We start from the raw sequence: 19,023 nt of genomic DNA on the forward strand, positions 1-19,023 counted from the left end.
AGAGTTGGAGTCAAAGACTCTCCTTCGGAATGGGAGTAGAGATGTGTGCCATGTTGACCCGTTTTTATTATGTTAACATGCGGAGGAGCAGAGGAGACAGGCGGTGGCCAACTGGAACGCTTGACATGTGCACCGAAGCCAATCCAAAATGCTGTGTTGAACATGGCCAAAATATTCGCAATGCGGTCAAAGTTGAAAAGGTTCGCGGCAACTGGAGTGAGTGCATCCAGTTGGCCAGTGGTTGGTTGGATGAATGCTTGTTTGTAGATAAACAAATGTAAGCTACTGAATCGGAATCTGGAGTGAGTGAGGTTGTTTGTACCAGTGGCAATCGCCTAGATAGTTGCAACAATTTTGGAGTGTGTAGGTGGCGATTGTTCCTTAGAGATATTAATTTGGAAAGAGGATTGAATTTAAGCACTTTGAAAAGTTTTCTACAGCATTTCATCCTTTTTCCATCATTATAATTTTGCTTAAAAAAGCTAAGTTACTACTAATTAGCTGCTCACACAAACATCCAACTACTTGCCATTCCCGGATTGTTGCCTTTTATCTAAACTATAATCTGCAGACGAATGGCAAAGTGGATCATCGTTAGGCCATTAGTTGATCATTAGCAGATCACACATAACTCATCACGAAAAAAGTGGATCAGTTGTCGCCACACTTTCCCCCACTCCGGCAGCAATTAGCCGCCGGATTCGAGAGCCATCTATTCCCCATTCGATTGGATGGATGGACGTGGGGCTACCGCAGAGCCTCCTCTCAATCAGCCTCAATCAAAGATTGTCCGATGGACCGATGTATAGCTGCTATAAACGAACCCCTTAAAAGCGAACAAACAAAATTGCAGCGAAATCGGCGTATAACGCGCGAAACAAATAAATAATTGCCCGCTAAAAAGTCAAACAAATCTTCGGCAAACACCAAAAAGGAGTAACAACAGCCAAATACTGACAATGCCGATATATATATATATATATATATATATATATCTAAGCAACAAACAATATTAACAACCGACGAACAGCAACACAAACGCCGATCAATCAATCAATCATTTTCACTTCGGATGTCGATGGCTGGATTGAGTTGAATCCAGCCGGCTGGTCTTGCCCTATGGATTTGATATGGCCATAACCCATAAACCAGGGGCCCCTGGCCCCGGCTCTTCTGAGCCATCTTCTGTCTGGTCTGGGCGGCTGTGCAATTAAATAAACGAAAGTTTTTCATTAATTTCGATTGCAGCTAGACGACACTTAGACCAGGGCCTTCTCCCTCTCCTCATACTCCCCATGCTACCCGGCTCCTCCTCTTCCGATCTTGGAACACTACCAATTCATTAGCCACGCTTTGGCTGGGCTTTTGGGCCTCCTTGGCAGTGGCTGGGAAGCCTGTTTTTGGTGGACCTGGCCTCGGTCTTGATGGTACTCTTGGTCCCAGACCTGATCCGCTCTGGAGTGGGGCGTGCTCTCGTGCTGCTCATAAATGTCTGATGGATGTGACGTGCCTTGATGTATTTCACTTTTCTTCTCCGCTTTTCCTAGACTCCATGCTGGAGTTGTTAAGTGCCAGCACATACTCACGTATATGTATGTTGCTGCTGCCCAACAGCAACAACAAATAGTTGTTTGTTATTTTTCTAGTTTCAGAAATTTTCACATTACTATAAAGCAAAGAGAGCTGGAGGTGAAAATAGAAAAATTGCTTGGCAAATGAAAAGCGCGAAAAACGCGCGTAGCGAACAAAGCAAACGAGCCGCTTCCCTCCTGCCAACATCCACTGGAGGGATGAGGCCATAAGTTGGTAGGAAAACAATGATGGATCCAGTACACAGTTTCAAAATACGTATCCGATTTCCCAAGTGCACACAAGTCTCTAATTAGCAGTTGTTAGCCTCGTCAATATCGAGTTGGTAGTTGGTGGCGACGAGGTTTTATTAAGTTTAACATTTTTGAACTTCAACATTTTTTAAATATTTTAAAAGAAATTCTGCATGTCAAAAAACATAAAAGTTTATATAATAATCTCTGGAACCAAAAAAAAGACGGAAAAAATGCCTGTAAAATGGTATCTGACCTTTTGAACATTTTTAAATAATTTGTAATAAAGTTATACAGTTTCTTAGAAATAATTATATCAATTTAATTTAGAGATTCCCTTCTAACTATCTTGAAACTAATGCCAGAATAAATATCGGCCCAGAGCATTTTCCATTCGTTGCAACACCATTTTCCAATGCTGCCTTTCGTTTGGATTCGGTGTTTGCAATTTCATTTGTCGTCTTATCCGTCATAAGCTCTCCATTTCGGCTCAGTTAAGCTAAACTTGACTTGGGCAGCTCCCAAAAAGGGAAAGTACAAATCGCATCGCACTTTCCTAAGCACTTAGGGCTTGCCATTGGCAATCTACTGCGAGTAGTCAATGCAACATTGGCCTAAGGATGCAACCCAACCCAGAAACGAGCTCGAGTCTCGAACCTAGCCCAGTCCATAAAACGTATCTCAAGTTCGATATGATTCACTTTCGCTTTCGATGCGTTCCAAAATTAAATTTCTTCTCTTTGTCTCGGCTATTTTGGATGGGCGCAGTTGCTAAAAATTAATAGCTTTGTGTCGCGTTAAGTACGCGCTTATATCCGCTTGAATTTGCGGGCTGGAGCGACACACATTCTGTCTGTATATACTATATATACACTCGAGGTTAGGGGAAAGCTGCCTCCACTGCGTTCGCCACTCTCTGTGGCCCCCAAGATTGCGATGCAATTAATCATCGGACAAAACGCATTGTTCGCGTTCCCTGGCACCGGCGATGGGATCGGGCGTGGGGATCTGAAGGTGGAAGTCGGACCCCGGGCCTGCCCACTCCTCGGATTCGAGCTGCTGCTCCCGAATACTTAAGTCGGTCATTGGCGCTTGGCCAGTGCGTTTTTTCCGCTTCCTCCATTTCCACATCCACTTCAGATGCTACCTCGTTTTTCCATAGTTTTCTTGACCCAATTTTGCTGTAGGACGAGGTGCAAAGAATTTGTATTGCTAAGAGTTATGCTATGCGAAAAGTATTTCCACTCGTATGTTTATACATCAATATAAAGCAGAATAATTAAAATCATTAAATTCGGAAAAGTCAGGAGCACAAAACGTGTCCAATATCCCAAAAAAACAGTAGTTTGGTTTTATGTAGTTTTATTATTATGTTTTCACTGTATAATAAACTTGGTTTGAATGCATGTATATGTATGTTTTAGTTCGATCTTGAATCGTTTTATAAATCAGCTTAGTCATTATTATCATTATTTAATATAATTAATAATTAAAACTGTGCGAAACTCGCATTTTCGCCTATCAAAAATTACTCCTAATCAAATTTTCGGTTAGTATTGGGGGCTGGATCTGGATCTGGATCTCGGTTGTTGGAACGGGATTATCTTTTTCTATTTTACAATACAAAAAACAACTCAAGTTGCTCGAGATGATCTATGATCTGACTGGTTATATCTCTCTCGGTTTCTTTCTATATATAGTCCATTTTAAACCATGTTGTTTTATTATATCGCTTTAGAACACATTGTAGTTTGCAGTTCGTGTAAGTTTGTGTTTTTCAAATCGAAACCAAAAATTGTCTCACACAACTCAGTAAACTTAGACAACTATTTTGAAAGGTTTCTTTCGTCCCCTTCGACGGGTAGAAAATGCTTCGATTTGGGATACCAGAGATGTTGGCGTACACTAAGGCTAGTATTAAATTAGCTTCGGATGTCCCTAACCGATTTCTAAGTCTTTGCTTTAGATTTCTAGCTGGTTGCAGACTGGCCTAACGAGTCTGTCAGAAGGGTTAATGGGCTGGTTGAAGTCGATTCTCGGGTTGTATGTCTAGTAAGCCATGCTTAGGGGTTCTATATTTTGTCTATGTATTGCTTGATCGATCTGAGATTGATATTGGCTAGCCTAGATGTCAGCCGCAAACTGGGTGAGCAGAAAGCAAGGACTTCAAGCTGTTCAAGGATATAAGGATTGGTTCAACCGGAGCTATCTGATATCTCTCCTCGGCTTAGGCTGGCCTTAGCTAGTTAGTTCGTTCCTAGTCATGATTGGGAACCATCATCATCACAAGTCCAAGACTCCCACCGAAACATCCCGACTGGCTAGCTGCTCCTCAATTCTCGGTTCTCCTCGAGTTCCACCTAACTTCGCCGCTTCTTTGGCATTTTTATCGTTTATATATCCCTTCGTTTTCGATTTGCTGTTTATTGTAATCATCGATTGATAGGTTTTGTTTAACATTTAGAAGAGAGATTATGCTTTCAATTTCTTTGTTTTCAGTTGAAATGCCCGAACTTGATTTTATTTAATAATTTTTATTTACAATATTTATTTTGTTTTCTTTACGAAAAATAACTTTTTGTTTCGTTTTATTCTTGATTTTTGTTTTTATTGCGCATATAAAAATATCAAAAATTCTTTATTTTCTTTTAGGTTTTTTTTCTGTTTATATAATTTTTAATCTTCCTTTTGGAACTATTTGTAAGTCTGTTGTGGTTGATTTATATATATTTTTTTGCTGACTTGCTCTAAGTATACAAAACTTGTTATGAACTTTTTCAATGCCAAAAATTAAATGACAAAGATACATTTTTTATTGTGTCAAAGGTTAAACCTTTTCTGTGGCCTCAAATGGTGACTTCCATTTTCCACCCGACACATACATCCTTTGTTTTTTTTTGTTGCATTTACTCATTTGAAAGTTTTTGCTTTTTTATAAATATTTACAAATATATATTTTTCGTAAAAAATTATAATAAAAAATGGCGTCAATTGTAATCATTTTGCTGTTGCCGTTATTGTTTCGAAATATGTTTCTGCCTGAATATAACTTTTAGTTGTTTGCTAATTATTGGCGCCTATAAACTGCATTGATGTATGTTTCCCTCGTTTATTAACTATTAGTTTGTTTGTTTCTGTTGTTGTAGTTTTGCATAAAGCACAGCACATTAGAGGCAATTTTAACATTATATATAACTTGTAATTGTTTCTGTTTCTTTTTTGCTTCTTTGGAGTATAAATAATTTATATATACGAGTGTTGCATGTGGGGGCGGTGTTGAATATGTGTATTTCGATTTGTTGCTGTCAAGTTAACTAAACTTCATGTTCGCTATATGCTAAGTGGCTGTGTGAGTGCTGTCTGCGTGAATAATCTGTATAATCAATCAGCTTTAGCGACCCCTAGAGGATGCGATCCCATGATGCATGCCTTTATCCTAGCACTAGAACGCACCGCTCTAAGTCGCTTGGTTAAATGTTTTCCTTGCGTTTAAAATTAACTAATCACTTCAAGCGCTATGCCCCAAGTGTTATATTTAGTTGTATATATAATTATGTATATATATATATATATATTTATATATACGTGTATAATCATATGTAGTAAATTATTTTCCTCGTCTTCGGCTGTTGCCCTTTCGTTCAACGTTCCCTTTCTCGTTATACAAAAATAAGTTACTATCAATTCAATTCTCTTATTATTGGTGTATATAAACTAGCAAGAAAACCCTTTGCTTGCCTTCGTTATCATGGTATAATTAATATTTAATATATTCTTGCTGTTGTTTTCTTTTGCCCATTTCTATGTGTTATAGGTATAGTATAGTAATAGGTGATGAAGCAGAACATGATGTGTGCTGGTAAAAGTTTGTAAACTTGTTCTATTGCATCGATGCGAGACTTGTGGAAGTACTAATGTGCGACGAGGTGCCCAACGTGGAGGCCATGTCTCCTTGGTAGCTGAACTGTGGCGGTGAAACCAAAAAATCGGATGAGCATACAGAACCCCACTTTAAATGTTTCCAAGTAGCTCTTACCTGCGGGAAAAGCGGTTCTTCGGCTATGGAGCCCAGAGGCCCAGTGGGATCCGGCGGCGTCAACTCCACACTCTCTCCCGTAAACTCCTTGTCGAAGTACCTTGTATCCGTATCGGATGTGACCTGAGGCTTGAAAGGCGGCGGTATCTACGGCAAGCATTTTAAATTCAATTAATATATACAAATAGGTAACAGACAGGTTTACTGTGCCCTACTTTTTTCTGCACTAGATCTGTCCAGTTAATACTCGCAAAGAATGGATGTGCTTGTATCTCCTTTACATCATCCTTGCCACCTCCCAAACGCTTCTTGGGATCCTTAGCTAGAAGGCCTGCTAGCAGATTTTTCGCCTCATCTGTGATATTACGCGGGAATTTTACCTCCTCCACCAAAATCAATGTAAAAAGCACATCATGATCACGATTGTAAAACGGAAGACGACCACAGATCTGTAAGAAATTATATTTGTTTTAAATACTTGTTACTAGTATTTGCAGATGCAACGAACTCACCATCTCGTACATGACCACGCCAGTGCCCCACCAGTCCACCGCTTGGCCATAATCATTATCATCTAATACTTCCGGAGCTAGGTATTCCGGTGTACCGCAGAAGGTTTTCGTTGTGCGGCCGTAGGTGATGTCCTCCTTGCACAGACCGAAGTCTGCGACCTTGATGTGACCATCTTTGTCCAGCAAAAGATTTTCCAGCTTCAAGTCGCGATAAATGATGCCCTGTGAATGCAGATAGCCCAGAGCAGAAATAATCTCTGCCCCATAGAAACGGGTTCGATCCTCAGTAAATATGCGTTCGTGGCTTAAATGCCAAAAGAGCTCGCCACCGTTCACATACTGCATCACAAAACACAGGCGGTCGTTGGTTTGAAACGAATATTTGAGTGACTGCAAAAGAGGGAAGACATATCTTAGTTTGTTAACGTAAGTTATATATTACTAGCAATACTTACAATGAGGAACGGATGATTTGTGGACTTGAGCACACGACTCTCGGTCAGGGTGTGGGCCACCTCGTCCTTTTGGATAATAACCTCCTTTTTAAGAATTTTGATCGCGTACAGCTTGGCGGTTGCCTTCTCGCGACACAGAATAACCTTACCAAAGGTGCCCTTGCCGAGCACCTTGAGGAACTCAAAATTCTCCAAAGTCTAAAAGGAGATAAGATGGAGTCAGCTCGATCACGCCCTTGGTCAATGACCATGTCACCAGGCGAGTGGTACTTACCACTTTCTTAACGCCGCTGCTATTACAAGTCGTTCCCTGTACGGAGAACTGCTCGGAAAGCTCGTCCTCGGCAATGGTGGCCATGTCCACGTCTGTCATGTCTGTCTGTTCCGATGGCGTCATAGCCACCTCACCCACATCAATGAGCCGGCTGGATACGTTACGAATGGCCTCCGTCCACTGCTGGCGTTCCAATTCCGATTCGACGGCGAATGTCCTCTCGATTACCGTTGTCCATTGCAGGCCGCGGATGATGAAGGTGAATGGCTTGGGCCGATCGACGGTCATGATCTGGCAGCCGCGCACCGTAAAGTTGTTGAGCAGGAAGTCCGATGGCGTGCTGGCACTATCTGCCGGCTTGCTGCGGTAGCCCATCAGTCTTCCATCTGAGTGGAGCACGAAGTAGCGCTGGCGCCAATTCTTTATGTGCTCGCCCCTCTTCATCAGCCACCCCTCCTTTACGACCTGATTCTGTTCCGTAAGCGCATGACCCGATGTAACGCTGGGCGAGCTGAGGTCGTAAGTTGTGTTTATTGACATGGTTCCGGAATCGTGTGTAGGGGCCGCGGAGGTCCTGCTTGGCCAGGATTGCTGCCAGCTGAATTTCTCTGCACTGCCGCTGGTGGGGCTGCTGTTTGGATGGTTGGATTGACTGTAGATTATGTTAATGATGTTGCTGCTGCCTGTCGTGGTGGGCGATTCCGGGATCCTAGAGGCAGATCCTGGCGCTGGGGCGCTGGCAACCACAGTCGATCGCCGCTGAAGAACAAACGGTAGGTAATTCGTGTTGAGGCTGTTTCACTAACCCTACGGACAAGCGAATGGGGGACCTGTAAGAGGAGAACAGTGAATCTTTATATTCATGCTGAGTTTAAAAGAAGAAACCGGGTTTAATAGAGAATTCGTCTACCTTCAGGGGTTCAACATGTAAATATTGGCTGATCCGCACACTGTGGACATAAACTAGTCCAAGTGGACAAATAGAGTTCCCAAATGAGCTAACTATCAATAAAAGGGGAAACAGCTAATAAAATGCTGCCAAGTCTATCCAGATATGCACTTCCCACAAAATCGCCTATCTCACGCTGATAGTAAACAATTGTTATTGTCATTTTGCATGTTTATGACAAATGCAGTTGGCGCTTGCGTCAGCAGCTGGTGCAAAACATTTGCGGCATTTCCGCCGCCAGAAAGGGATTGAATTGGATTGAGGACTGTGATTGTGATTGTATCGAATTGGATGGGTTGGTATGGTGTGGCATGGTATGGGATTGGATTCTTAGTCACTGGCCCACATGCAGATGTAGGCGCCATCGTCGCCTTGTTGTTGCTGGCACTTTCGGCTTCAAACGAAATTCCCCGCCATGTTACGCAGCGACACAGCGATACGAGTGAAAATTGTTCGCGATTGCATTTAGCGCGAAATTAAATCAAAACAAGTCGACGGCGGCGACTGTTCATGAACTTATGTATATGCATATATACATACATATACATATGTACATATACAGGGGACTCACAGGCGGCACTCGCACTCGTACTCGCACTCACACTCGCACAGCTGCAAAAGCAAAAGCATATTCATTTACAATTTGCGAAAATGTCAACGACGGATGGCCGCCGGCTGTACAAATGTCGCTATCTATCTAAAACTGTAAACAAATGTACATAAAATAAAAATCGACAAAATACACACACAGGCATAAGCGGACAGGCGCTCGCACACCGAGGCAGTCACACAGACAGGGCTGCATTGCAAAGTGCGAGTGAGGCCAGACTGTGGGTGCGAGGGGGAGGGAGACAGACAGTACGCGTGTCTGCCACAAAGGTGTATGAGTGTGAGTGTGTGTGTGAGTGTCTGGCCGTGTGCGTGTGATTGTCTGGCCGTGTGGGTGTGAGTGGCTGAGTGAGTGAGCCACCAAGTGTGCGAGTGTGTGTGGGCAGCGGCGACCTAGCAGCGCAACATGTCAAATCACTTCGTGGAAATGGAAATTGTGGAAATGCTGGTGAAAAATCCGACGAGAACCCACCTAGTTTTGTAAAAAAACGCGACTTTTGCTTTCCCTACTGCACTGCGGTTTGTTTTCCTACTCGTTTTGGTATTTTCCTTTTGATGGTGACGGCAGCGACAACGTCACGGGCCTTCTTATTATTGTGCGTATGTTGTTGTTGCTGCTGCTTGTTTTTGTTGTTGTTGCTGCTGTAGTTGTTGTTGTGTTAAGGTGCCAGACACCAGAGGACGGAACGAAACACACACACAATCTCGCACTCGCGCACTGGAAGTCGATTTCCGCCACCCGGGCGTTTCCACTTGCTGTTTTTTGCCTTCCAACGCAACGTTGCATCAATTGCAAATGCTTAAAAACGTAGTTTTCATAAACAGAAGCACGCACACAGGCAAAGTAAATTTTCCAAGTACCGTTTAGTTTTTACGCTTCACTTTTTTTCGATAACTGGCTCGATAACTGATTCGATCCGCGCTGCCACCAGTTTTAGCGATAGTTAGGCGATAGTTATGACGGAAAGATGCCACATAGGGTCATAAATTTAAATTTAAATTTAATATTTTAAAAGGTAATAGTTCTGAAATTGAAGAAAAAATATCGAAAACTTAGTTTTGTGACTGTCTAAGCCGACACTTTATCAACAATTTACTTCCAATTTTAATGTATGAAGTGCGGATGAGTCATAATGCTGTACTATTCTTTAATGCATTTTAAAGAACTTTCTTTCAAAACTATTTATAATATCGAAAAATTGTTATAACTTTTTAAAGCATAATTGATCAAAATTTAAGCAGCCCTCAATTTCGTGAGTGGTTCCTGTCCGCACTAAATAGAGGTTCGGGACTTTGATAAGTATGACCATGTGTAAGTGGCTGGAAAAAGTCATTACTCTTTGCCAGTTTCCATGATGTATTTTGATATTCACCCCTTTGGGCACACTTGCTCAGATTTGTTTATGCAGAACGCGAAGTCTCCTTTGAATCCGAAAAAAACAAAAAACGAGTAGCGAATAAAGTGCCCCATTGGCACAAAACGAGGTAAATAACTTGCAATCCAATCGGAAGGGAGAACATAGCATGCCACCTCGAAATAAACAAATAACGACTCCAGGGTATGTGTGTGAGTGCCTCCCAGTGCATGTGTGTGTTATCAAAAAAGGCGTAGAAAAGTGCAAAAACAAAGGTGTTATTGACTCTCAACTTTCTTTTTCTGCCTCTCGTGTGTATCACTGTGGGCTGTGGCCGAATAAGAGCGTTCGCCGAATATGAGCAATTGGAATAGCATGAGCATAAGTAGTGAGGCAGAATCGAGTGCATTCAATTAGTTGGAGAAATGGAAAATTGGAAGAGATGATGCAGAGAGAAGGGAAGAGTGCAGTCTGGGGCAATCAATACCAACGCAGCCACGAGCCCCCCTTTCTTTGTGTGTGTGTGTGTTACCGTGTGAAAACAAAACAAATGTATGCTAGCTGTGGAAAAGAAAGCGCATAATTGAATAATAAATAATAACAGAAACAGGGCAAATGGCAACGACTCAATGACAAAAGCAAAGCCGCCACCGCAGCACAAGAAATGTGGGTGCAAAAGTGAAGAAATATGCCATTGTTTATGTGATTTGCAAATGTGCACATTCGCACACACACCGCTGCAAGATAACGGTTGTTGTGCGGGCGGGTGCATTGCTCGATGTGGCTGTGCATTTGTAAGAGCGAGATAGCAATACGAAGAGAACAGGACTGAGCAGTACAGGGGCGAATCCAGGGGACCTAAAACGCAGATTGTGCACACCTTAAATGTTTTTGTAAAATCAAATCACAATTAAACAAGTATTTATTTGGACCTTAAGCCATGATGAAAAAAAAAATAATAAATAATAAATTATATTACTAATTCGGAAAATTGTAAATTCAAGTTTGGAAATTAACGGTATCCCCTGCAAGTTTATCTAGGTCCGCCCCTGGATAGAGCGCAGCGGAGAGAACAGTGCAAATCGAATTAGTCCAGACTTTTGGTCACGCCCTTGAACTTCGCATTAACACACCAACACCCCCATTCCACAGATAGCACCTAAGGACCCCACACACCACACAAGATGTTCAACTTTATGAAGAAGAGCGCCGGGGATGAGGACAAGGAGCGTCGCAAGCGCGAAAAGAAGCTGCGCAAAGAGGCTAAGGGCACCTCTGGTGGCCCGGGTATGGGAGGCGTGACAGGCGTCACCGGCAGCATGAGCACCGACGAGCTGCTCCGCCTGGACGAGGTGCGCCGATCGCTTAAAATCCGTGGGCGACGCAAGGAGAAGGAAAAGTTGCCGAGCGGAATCACGGCGGACTATAGCGCAGACTTCTTTGCCGCCCTCAATGCAGACGCAAACGGCGGAAGCAACGGGGGAGCAGTGGGAGCTGCAGATCCCGAACAGGATCGTGGCAATGAGGAGATTGTAGCATCTGTGATGACCCACATCGAGAGCCGAGCGTCCAACGGCGCCGGCGTGAGTGTCAACTACAGCGAGGTCACACATTCTCTCCTCTCTGGAGGGCTCAAGGTGAGGTCTTTGTGGTTTTCTTATCCGAAATCGTATTGAACAACTTTGCTTCCACATTCCAGAATCGCTTTCTTCCACCTATACCCCCAAAACCACCCAAGCGTGGCATTCTGAAAGGTTCCCGCAGTAATATGACCAATGTCCACGAGGAGATTAGCTTCGCGGGCAGTGCCGGAGGAGCAGGTGGCACGCCAGAGATGCTATTGCGCAACACCTTTCAGAATGAATCTCTTTACGAGGGAGCTGCCAGGGGAGCCGGTTCGATCGGCTCTAACTCCAGTCAGCATGGAACCTCGTTCACTTCCGTGGAGAGCCTGCGCAGCGATGGAGAGCAGACGGGAGGTCAGCAACGGGCCATGACCCTGCCGGCCAACGCCCGCTATGGAGCTTTACCCCAGGGCAACAGTCAAGGATCGCACCTCCATGTGCTCACCTCGCCGTCGCCCAGCGCCGACAGTCTCACAGATACCACAAACTCCTCTTTCGCCACACCCCCATTTTCGCTGAGTCCCGTCGGCGAGTCCCAAGGCATCGACCGTTGGGCCCGCGTCAATGCCTTCGAGGACGTGGAGCTGCCGCTGCCGCCGGTGCAGCTAGTAAAACTTCCGCCACCAAGGCAGCTGGTGATTAGGCGACAAAAGTCGCCGCGCCAGGACTTCGGCTTTAGCCTGCGCAAGGCCATCTGCTTGGACAGAACAGAGTCCCTGACTTCGCCCATTTTCAGGCCGGTTATATTCGCCGAGCCAGGTGCTGGTGGCGGAGCCACGGGTCTGTTGCCCGGCGATCGCCTAATCAAGGTCAACGGCACGCCGGTTGGGGAACTGTCGCGGGAGATCATCATTGAGATGATACGGAACAGCGGAGAGGCTGTCACCGTGGAGGTATGTTGTTCTTAGAATTTCCTAATTCCTTTCATGTGCATACGCTAAAATAAGAACCAAAGTATGATAAGAAAAGATATGATAAGAACACCTTTCATTTTATGGTTCATACAGGTAAATACCTGACAACTTTGTTAAAGTTTTGCATGAATTGTTAATATATGGTTATGTTTTGTTTCATTATAAGCAATCCCTCTACGTCGGACTTTTGTATAAAATGCGTTATTTGATTATTATAGAAACATTTAGCTGTTAAACTTTTACTTTATAATAAACTAATATTCTTGAATCCCTTGCCACCCACCCAGGTCCAACCAGTCGCTGAGTTGGTGGAGCTGAGCAAACGATGCATGGCACCCAGCACAGCCACCGTGGAGGAGATCGATCATTCCATTACCAACGGCAACTGCAATACCCTGCGACGCAGTGCCAGCAAGCGCTTCAAGCGTCAGGTGAGTCGAGATTGCATCCATTAGTGGGTCTAGCTTACACACGTGATTGATGGAGCAGGCAGCCCGTCATCACAGCACTGCAATGAACCAAACCTCGAAGCTTTGGTTGCATAACAACATTAACCATTAGAATGCATCGGACTGCGATCAATTATGAGAAGCTCAGAGGCATCTTGGGAATTAATAACGATCTTTCAAATGATGTTCTAAGCTGAGAATGTACTTTTCAAATTAGAAAATCGGTTTCACTACATACTATTGGAATCATACTGATGATTCTTCTGGTATTCCCGTCAGGCGTTTCCTGTTTGGGTTTACTTTTCTTGTGCAAATATTCTGCCATTTGCTTCCAAGCTTTTCTCATATGACTCAATGCCAGCTCTGTTCGGTATGTGTATAGTTAGTTTTCTAGTTACTTATAAAGGCAAATATAATAATAATAATAATAAATGAGTCTTTCCACAGACTAATCTGTATGTACTTTCCTATGAATGTTTGCCACTGTTGCAAATATTTTTGTCTTACTGATAAGGGGATATATATTTGCAAATCGTTAGGAGAGCATTTCGTAACCGCATAGTTCCTTGTCCAGCTGGTAGATCGCAATTCCTATTGACTTGTTGACTACGCTAGAAACGTGTTTGACATTTTCTCGCCGTGTTTAACTGGCACAAATATTGTGAAATATGGTCGTAAGCCTGGGGCTCTGGGACTAGCCAGCGATCTATTCACCTATGTGTGTATCTATCATACTTGTCCACCTATCCCCAGTATGGCCTGGCCCTTTCTATAAATATGCACGTGTTGTTGGTGGAGCAACTTGGGTGGGGTGGTGGTAATGCTAAGGCGTTGACATATTTCACCGCCTTTTTCGCTTCCATTGAAGAAGACGAAAATAAAACCGCACCGATTTGGCAACACTGTGGAAAAACTCGAACTGCATTTGGTATGGACATTATGTATTTTTGCATTCGGCCAGCAGCCGACTTCAAAAAGTCCAAGATACGACGATCCGTGGATTTTCACGATCCGTGAGTTTGCCTCTGGCCAAAACACCAAACCTGCAGCGCTGCCAGCGCCGACTGAGACAGAGGCAGCGACTGCGGCTGCGGCTGCAGCTGTATGTGCATTTCTACACCCACTTGAAGCTGCATACACAAATAGCAGGCAAAGCCACAACAAAACATGAACGAACTCCATGGAGTTTAAGTCCAGACCATCAGATACCATGTAATACCATTGTTCTTTTAAAATATTTGGTAATGGAATTATTATAAATAGAAGAATGCTTCTCTCATGTGTGGAACGATAATATTCTAGAATTAATTCACAACATGGTTTTTTATGTTTTTATTTTTAATTTCTTGATAAGTAACTAGTATTCTGGGTGAGGTAGTTGTAAGCCACCGGTACCGGTATACTCTGAGGCTCCCCAACTACCGGGTATCCGATGGGCAGAGGCGGAGGCAGCGGCATCGATGTCGACGCAGTGTGTTTTCGTCTGTGCTTCTTTTTTTGTCTTTGGATTTGTTTTTGTTTGCGTCTCGGGGCTTGTTGTTGTCGGGCGGTTCGCAGTCGCTGCGCTTGGAGCTGGGCCGTCAGTATGCTGAAAACTTTGCCAAGGTTCGGTACGGAAATCGAAGTCGAGGAAAGACTGCGCGACGCCCACGGCGAACTCCGATGTTGTTAGCAGTTGTAGTGCCTGGTGCCTGGCGGAGTGGATTTTGGTGTTTTGTGCGCCATGACGATTACGATTCTGGCTGTCATTCGGTCTGGACTGGCTTTAATTCATAACTCGCTGGCGTCGTCGCGTTCGTGACTTGAGTCTTGCAGTGCAATCTATCAATCAGCCCGGCTTGGTTCGATCGATCGATGATTGGCCGTTTTCATTCGCGCAATTGTCTAATGTCAAAGCGCTAAGTGCTCCAGCCACAAAAAAGCTAACAGTTCCAAGGTTCCGCGGGCGCTCCAGTTACCTAATCGTCGCCTACTTCCCGCTCCGCTTCAGACTCTGGCTATTGTGTATCTTCGCATCAGTATCTGTATCTGTTTCTATATATCTGTTTACTGTTTGCTGTTTGCTAATCCGCTCTGGTCATGCTCCGCAAGCTGGCCATGACAATTGTGTGTGCCCAGTGATCGCATAACAGCCATGTTTCTTAAGCCGAAAAGCTTCGAACAGTCGCTGCGCGGCGGTATCGTTCCGGCTGTGCCAGCAGCTCCAGGATCGGGTCTCAATCCAAATTTCCATAAGGGTTGCACAGGCAAGGCGCATGCCTGCGGCACCAACAAATCCCATCGAGCCGGAGGGTCAACGGCTGCAGCGTCTGGAGGATCCAGGGCTGGCAGACAGACGCCCAAGGCTCAGCGAAAGAATAGCATCAGTTCGGAGACGATCAGCGAAAGTGGTTCGGAGAACTCCAACAGCTGGCCATCCTCCTCATCGGCGGCTGTGCCAGCTACCGTTCCGCCACCGAAACCTCCGCGTCTGGCGGCTACTAAAGCTAAGGAAGCCGCTGCCATTGACTGCTCTCCCGTACAGCCTCCGTTTACCCCAACCTTCGAGCGCTCCACTAAACGCTCGCTCAGCTTTAGGAGCAGCACCAGCAAGACAACGGAGGGAAAGCTTACTCCGGGAGCAAGTTCCTCCATTCGTCCTCCGTGGAATATTTCCGCCGCCGCTGCATCAAAGTACGCCGCTGCAGCAGCCAGTGCTCCGCAGTCGCCCAATCCTAGCACGAGGAGCTCGTTCCGACGACGCCGTGATGCCCAGAACGCTGGTCTCCATTGGCCGGCCATTTTGGCCAGTTCCCTGGCCGCCAGCTATAAAAACTACGATGCAATTTTAAAGCAAAAGGTGCGCATAATAACTTCGTAGGTCTGCCAAAGCTCTTTTTAATACGTTTATGGCTTCACATACTATTACTACAGATATCTAAAATATTAATGAATCTGTGTTCATTTTGTATTTAAATAACTTAAGCCTCAAATTACTCTGTGGACGGAAAAAGAGGCTCAAGACATACATTTGTATGTATATCCAATGAAAACTTTCTAGTACTTCTCTCCGAAATCGATGGGTGCAATAAAAAAAAAAAACAAAAAACAAATGGACAAGCCGACGAATGAACAAAAGATGGAGTCGATCGATAGATCGCCGAACCATGACCCAATGTACGATTTAGTTGTTAGACCTTTTATTATTATGCTCGGACTATGCGTGGGCCGTCGAGTCCCAACTCATAATTTACGGCATGGTACGGTCGGTCGTCGTCTTGTCGCTGCATTTATGGCGGTATAACTTTATGGCTCAATACGCCTGAGAAGCCGACAAGCGGAAGTGTTCATTTAGGTTCGAGTTAGCTTCGCTGCGTGCCCGCCTCCACAAAGTTCTATTCGAACTGGAATCGGGTTGTATAATGCAGTAAAAGATAGATGGATATGAAATCCAGACAGTAGCTTTTGGTATGGCGCATCCATCTAGCCACGCTCTTATCCTATCCGCTATCCATGTTAATTAGCCAGGTCTGATGTCTCTGTGTGGTGGCTCCGCCTCTTCTTCGTCTAATTTGTGTGCTCGCCATCATCAACAGCTGCGGCTACGACTGCGGGTTCGTTGACTTCGCCGTGTAGTGGAATGGAGTGCAGCATTGATTGACAGTGGACATGCGCCCGGGGAACTATTTTGTTTATCTTAATATTCCTCCAAACAAGTTTCAACCGATTGATGGGTAAATGTATGCGAGCTGCGAACTTAACTAGGAGATCAAATTATGCCCCAGTTGAAAACCAAGCGGGTCAATTGAATCAAATTTTAGACATAAATCTTTCGCTCTAATTCTTCCTTATTTCCTTTTAAGAACAAGAACTAAACGGAAATAAACATTTTTAGAAACTTCCCTTCGTCAAAAGAATTGCTAAAGTCTTTCAAAAAAGGAATGATTCAATTAAATGAAATGTCTATTACCAGTCGTTTTGAAACTGTTGAAAAGCCATAAAAATAGAGTGACTAAGAGCCTAATGAAAGACTACACTCGATTTCCTACTCGTTCCGGCTTTCCCAACATCTACAAAATTAATTAGTTCCCCGCGCACACTTTTCCGAAACGTGCCTTTAATTGAGGGCTATTGAACCTTGCACAATATTTTCATAATTCGGGAGAAGATCTATCTTGAGTATAGCGCGAGGAGGGTGATCTTAGTGAGCTAGGAGCTTGGGAGGCTGCGGCTAAATGCCATTTATAGCCACAAATGTGAACTGAAGCTGGCGACGACGTTGGTGGGTTGCATAATGGCGCATCCGCGTCGTCGTCGGTTTGGCTGTCTAGCCCAATAGCATTTGGCGCGTCTAGGCGGCTAATTAGGATTTAGAAAACACCATCAAATTTAGAAATGCACCCGAAATAAACTGAACGCAACTCTGCAGGCTGCTGGCGGTGGTGGAGTAGGGATAATAAATGGAATAAATGCGTGAAAATGTGCCCCGAACCACGCCGATCCGAAAATAAACTCAATGTACATGCCCCCACACCGCCGAACTACTGCTTCAGTTGAAGTTGCGCCGACAAAATGTTGACCCCAATTTAACTTAATTTTCGTGTCTGCTTTGTTTGTTTTCCATCTTTTCGCAGAGCCGCCATGAGAATGGCAATGCCGGAGGAGAAGAGGGAGGAGCCAAAGGAGTGGGCCACGATCTGGAGGCGGATGTTGCGGATGCCAGTCAGCCGGAGCGCGTTTGGCTGGTGCACCGCGGTGGCTTCACTGCCGCCATCCGTCTGCCGACTGCGTCTTCTGGCGGGGATGAGGAGCACAAGCTAAGCCTGCGCCTCCTGCATAATGGGGAGCAGCTGACCGTCGACGAGGACGATGTGGAGAAGCAGAACAGCCCCGCCCTGGATCTTGTCGAGGACATCTGTGAGCTGAAGTATCTAAACGAGGCGTCCGTGCTCCACTGCCTCCGTCAGCGATACGCCAGCAATCTCATCCACACCAAGGCGGGGCCCACGCTGCTCGTGGTCAATCCCATGGCACCGCTGTCCCTGTACTCCGAGAAGGTAGCTACCAACTGGTTACTGGCCAGAGCGGGTTATTTATCGGCTGCTGTCTTTCGTTCGTAGGTTGTCTCCATGTTCCGCGGCTGCAAGACGGAGGATATGCCGCCCCACGTCTATTCACTGGCCCAGACCGCCTACAGGAGCCTGGTCGAGACGCGGCGCGACCAGAGCTTGATATTCATGGGCCGATCTGGTTCTGGCAAATCCACTAGCTTCAAGCATGCACTCAACTACCTGGCGTTGGCAGCTGGTATGCGTTTCCACAGTCTTATAGTCGTGGTTGCTCCTACTCACACTCGCGTTGCAGTTGCATTTGTTGTTTGTTTTCCTTTTGGCCGTAGGCTGCGGGCTGCTGGCTGGCCCAGTTAGCGCGGGCCACACCAAAATCCAATCTGCGTTCGATTGGCTCATTTGCATTGTTGGCCAAGAAATGCAGCTGCAATTAGACAAGCCTCAAATTCGGTTCCATTGTTAGATTTATCACCCAAAAAGGCGAAAAGTCTAATGGAAATGTAAATTGCCAAGCTACATGTTAATGATTATTAATTTGATTTGATCTGCTTCTTCGACATAAAACATTTATATTTTGTTTAGTAATTTGAATATCATATTTTAATATAAAAGGTTGAAACCAGTTTCGTCAACGATTTTTTTTATTAATAAAAGCCACAGAATTCACTGAAGTAACAACAAAAGATATTGGACGCTTATATGCACAAATGAGATTTTTGAATTCAATTTCTCCTCTTCTTTTTGTGTTTAGGTGCCTATAATAATTTTATAAACGCGGAGAAGGTCAATGCCCTGTGCACCATTCTGGAGGCTTTTGGAAATACGAAAACTTGCCTAAACACGAATGCCACGCGGATGACGCAGCTGTTAAGCCTGGATTTCGATCAAACCGGCCAGATTGCATCTGCCTCATTGCAAGTAAGTTTTTCTTCAATACATATAATCAAGTGGTTTAAATGCCTGGTTTCTCGCCT

At 44.6% G+C, this 19,023-nt stretch overlaps 2 protein-coding genes across 7 annotated transcripts in view; one reads left to right on the forward strand and one right to left on the reverse strand.

Moving 5' to 3' along the window:
• Window positions 1-4,631: 4,631 nt before the first annotated feature.
• LOC117143768 (RAC serine/threonine-protein kinase) lies at window positions 4,632-7,898 on the reverse strand. The gene is made up of 6 exons (XM_033308596.1): window positions 7,101-7,898; window positions 6,827-7,024; window positions 6,372-6,761; window positions 6,075-6,308; window positions 5,860-6,006; window positions 4,632-5,787 (listed from the first exon to the last, which is right to left on the reverse strand). Exons 1-6 carry the CDS (start codon window positions 7,638-7,640, stop codon window positions 5,704-5,706), a joined length of 1,593 nt encoding a protein of 530 aa, XP_033164487.1. The 5' UTR covers window positions 7,641-7,898; the 3' UTR covers window positions 4,632-5,703.
• Window positions 7,899-10,034: 2,136 nt separating this feature from the next.
• Window positions 10,035-19,023, forward strand: part of LOC117143765 (unconventional myosin-XVIIIa-like) — a 29,755-nt gene continuing 20,766 nt past the window's right edge. For 4 of the 6 annotated variants that reach the window (XM_033308586.1, XM_033308583.1, XM_033308585.1 and 1 more), the window contains exons 1-7: window positions 10,035-10,143; window positions 11,166-11,650; window positions 11,713-12,531; window positions 12,840-12,983; window positions 17,615-18,037; window positions 18,101-18,287; window positions 18,801-18,967. In XM_033308586.1, the coding sequence (XP_033164477.1) occupies window positions 11,198-11,650; window positions 11,713-12,531; window positions 12,840-12,983; window positions 17,615-18,037; window positions 18,101-18,287; window positions 18,801-18,967 (2,193 nt within the window). In that variant the 5' untranslated portion in view covers window positions 10,035-10,143; window positions 11,166-11,197. Of the gene's footprint in view, window positions 10,144-11,165; window positions 11,651-11,712; window positions 12,532-12,839; window positions 12,984-14,595; window positions 15,841-17,614; window positions 18,038-18,100; window positions 18,288-18,800; window positions 18,968-19,023 lie in introns of those variants that run through there. The other 2 variants (XM_033308587.1, XM_033308588.1) reach the window with 1 other exon arrangement.

This window comes from Drosophila mauritiana, chromosome 3R (genome assembly GCF_004382145.1).
Source record: "Drosophila mauritiana strain mau12 chromosome 3R, ASM438214v1, whole genome shotgun sequence".
NCBI lineage: Eukaryota > Metazoa > Arthropoda > Insecta > Diptera > Drosophilidae > Drosophila > Drosophila mauritiana.

Coding starts and splice junctions, on each gene's coding strand:
- LOC117143768 (XM_033308596.1), bottom strand. CDS start 7,640: ATGTCAATAAACACAACTTACGACCTCAGCTCGCCCAGCGTTACATCG. Junction 6,007..6,074: donor CAGATCTAGTGCAGAAAAAA/GTAGGGCACAGT, acceptor TGCTTGCCGTAG/ATACCGCCGCCTTTCAAGCC. Junction 5,788..5,859: donor AAGAACCGCTTTTCCCGCAG/GTAAGAGCTACT, acceptor TCACCGCCACAG/TTCAGCTACCAAGGAGACAT.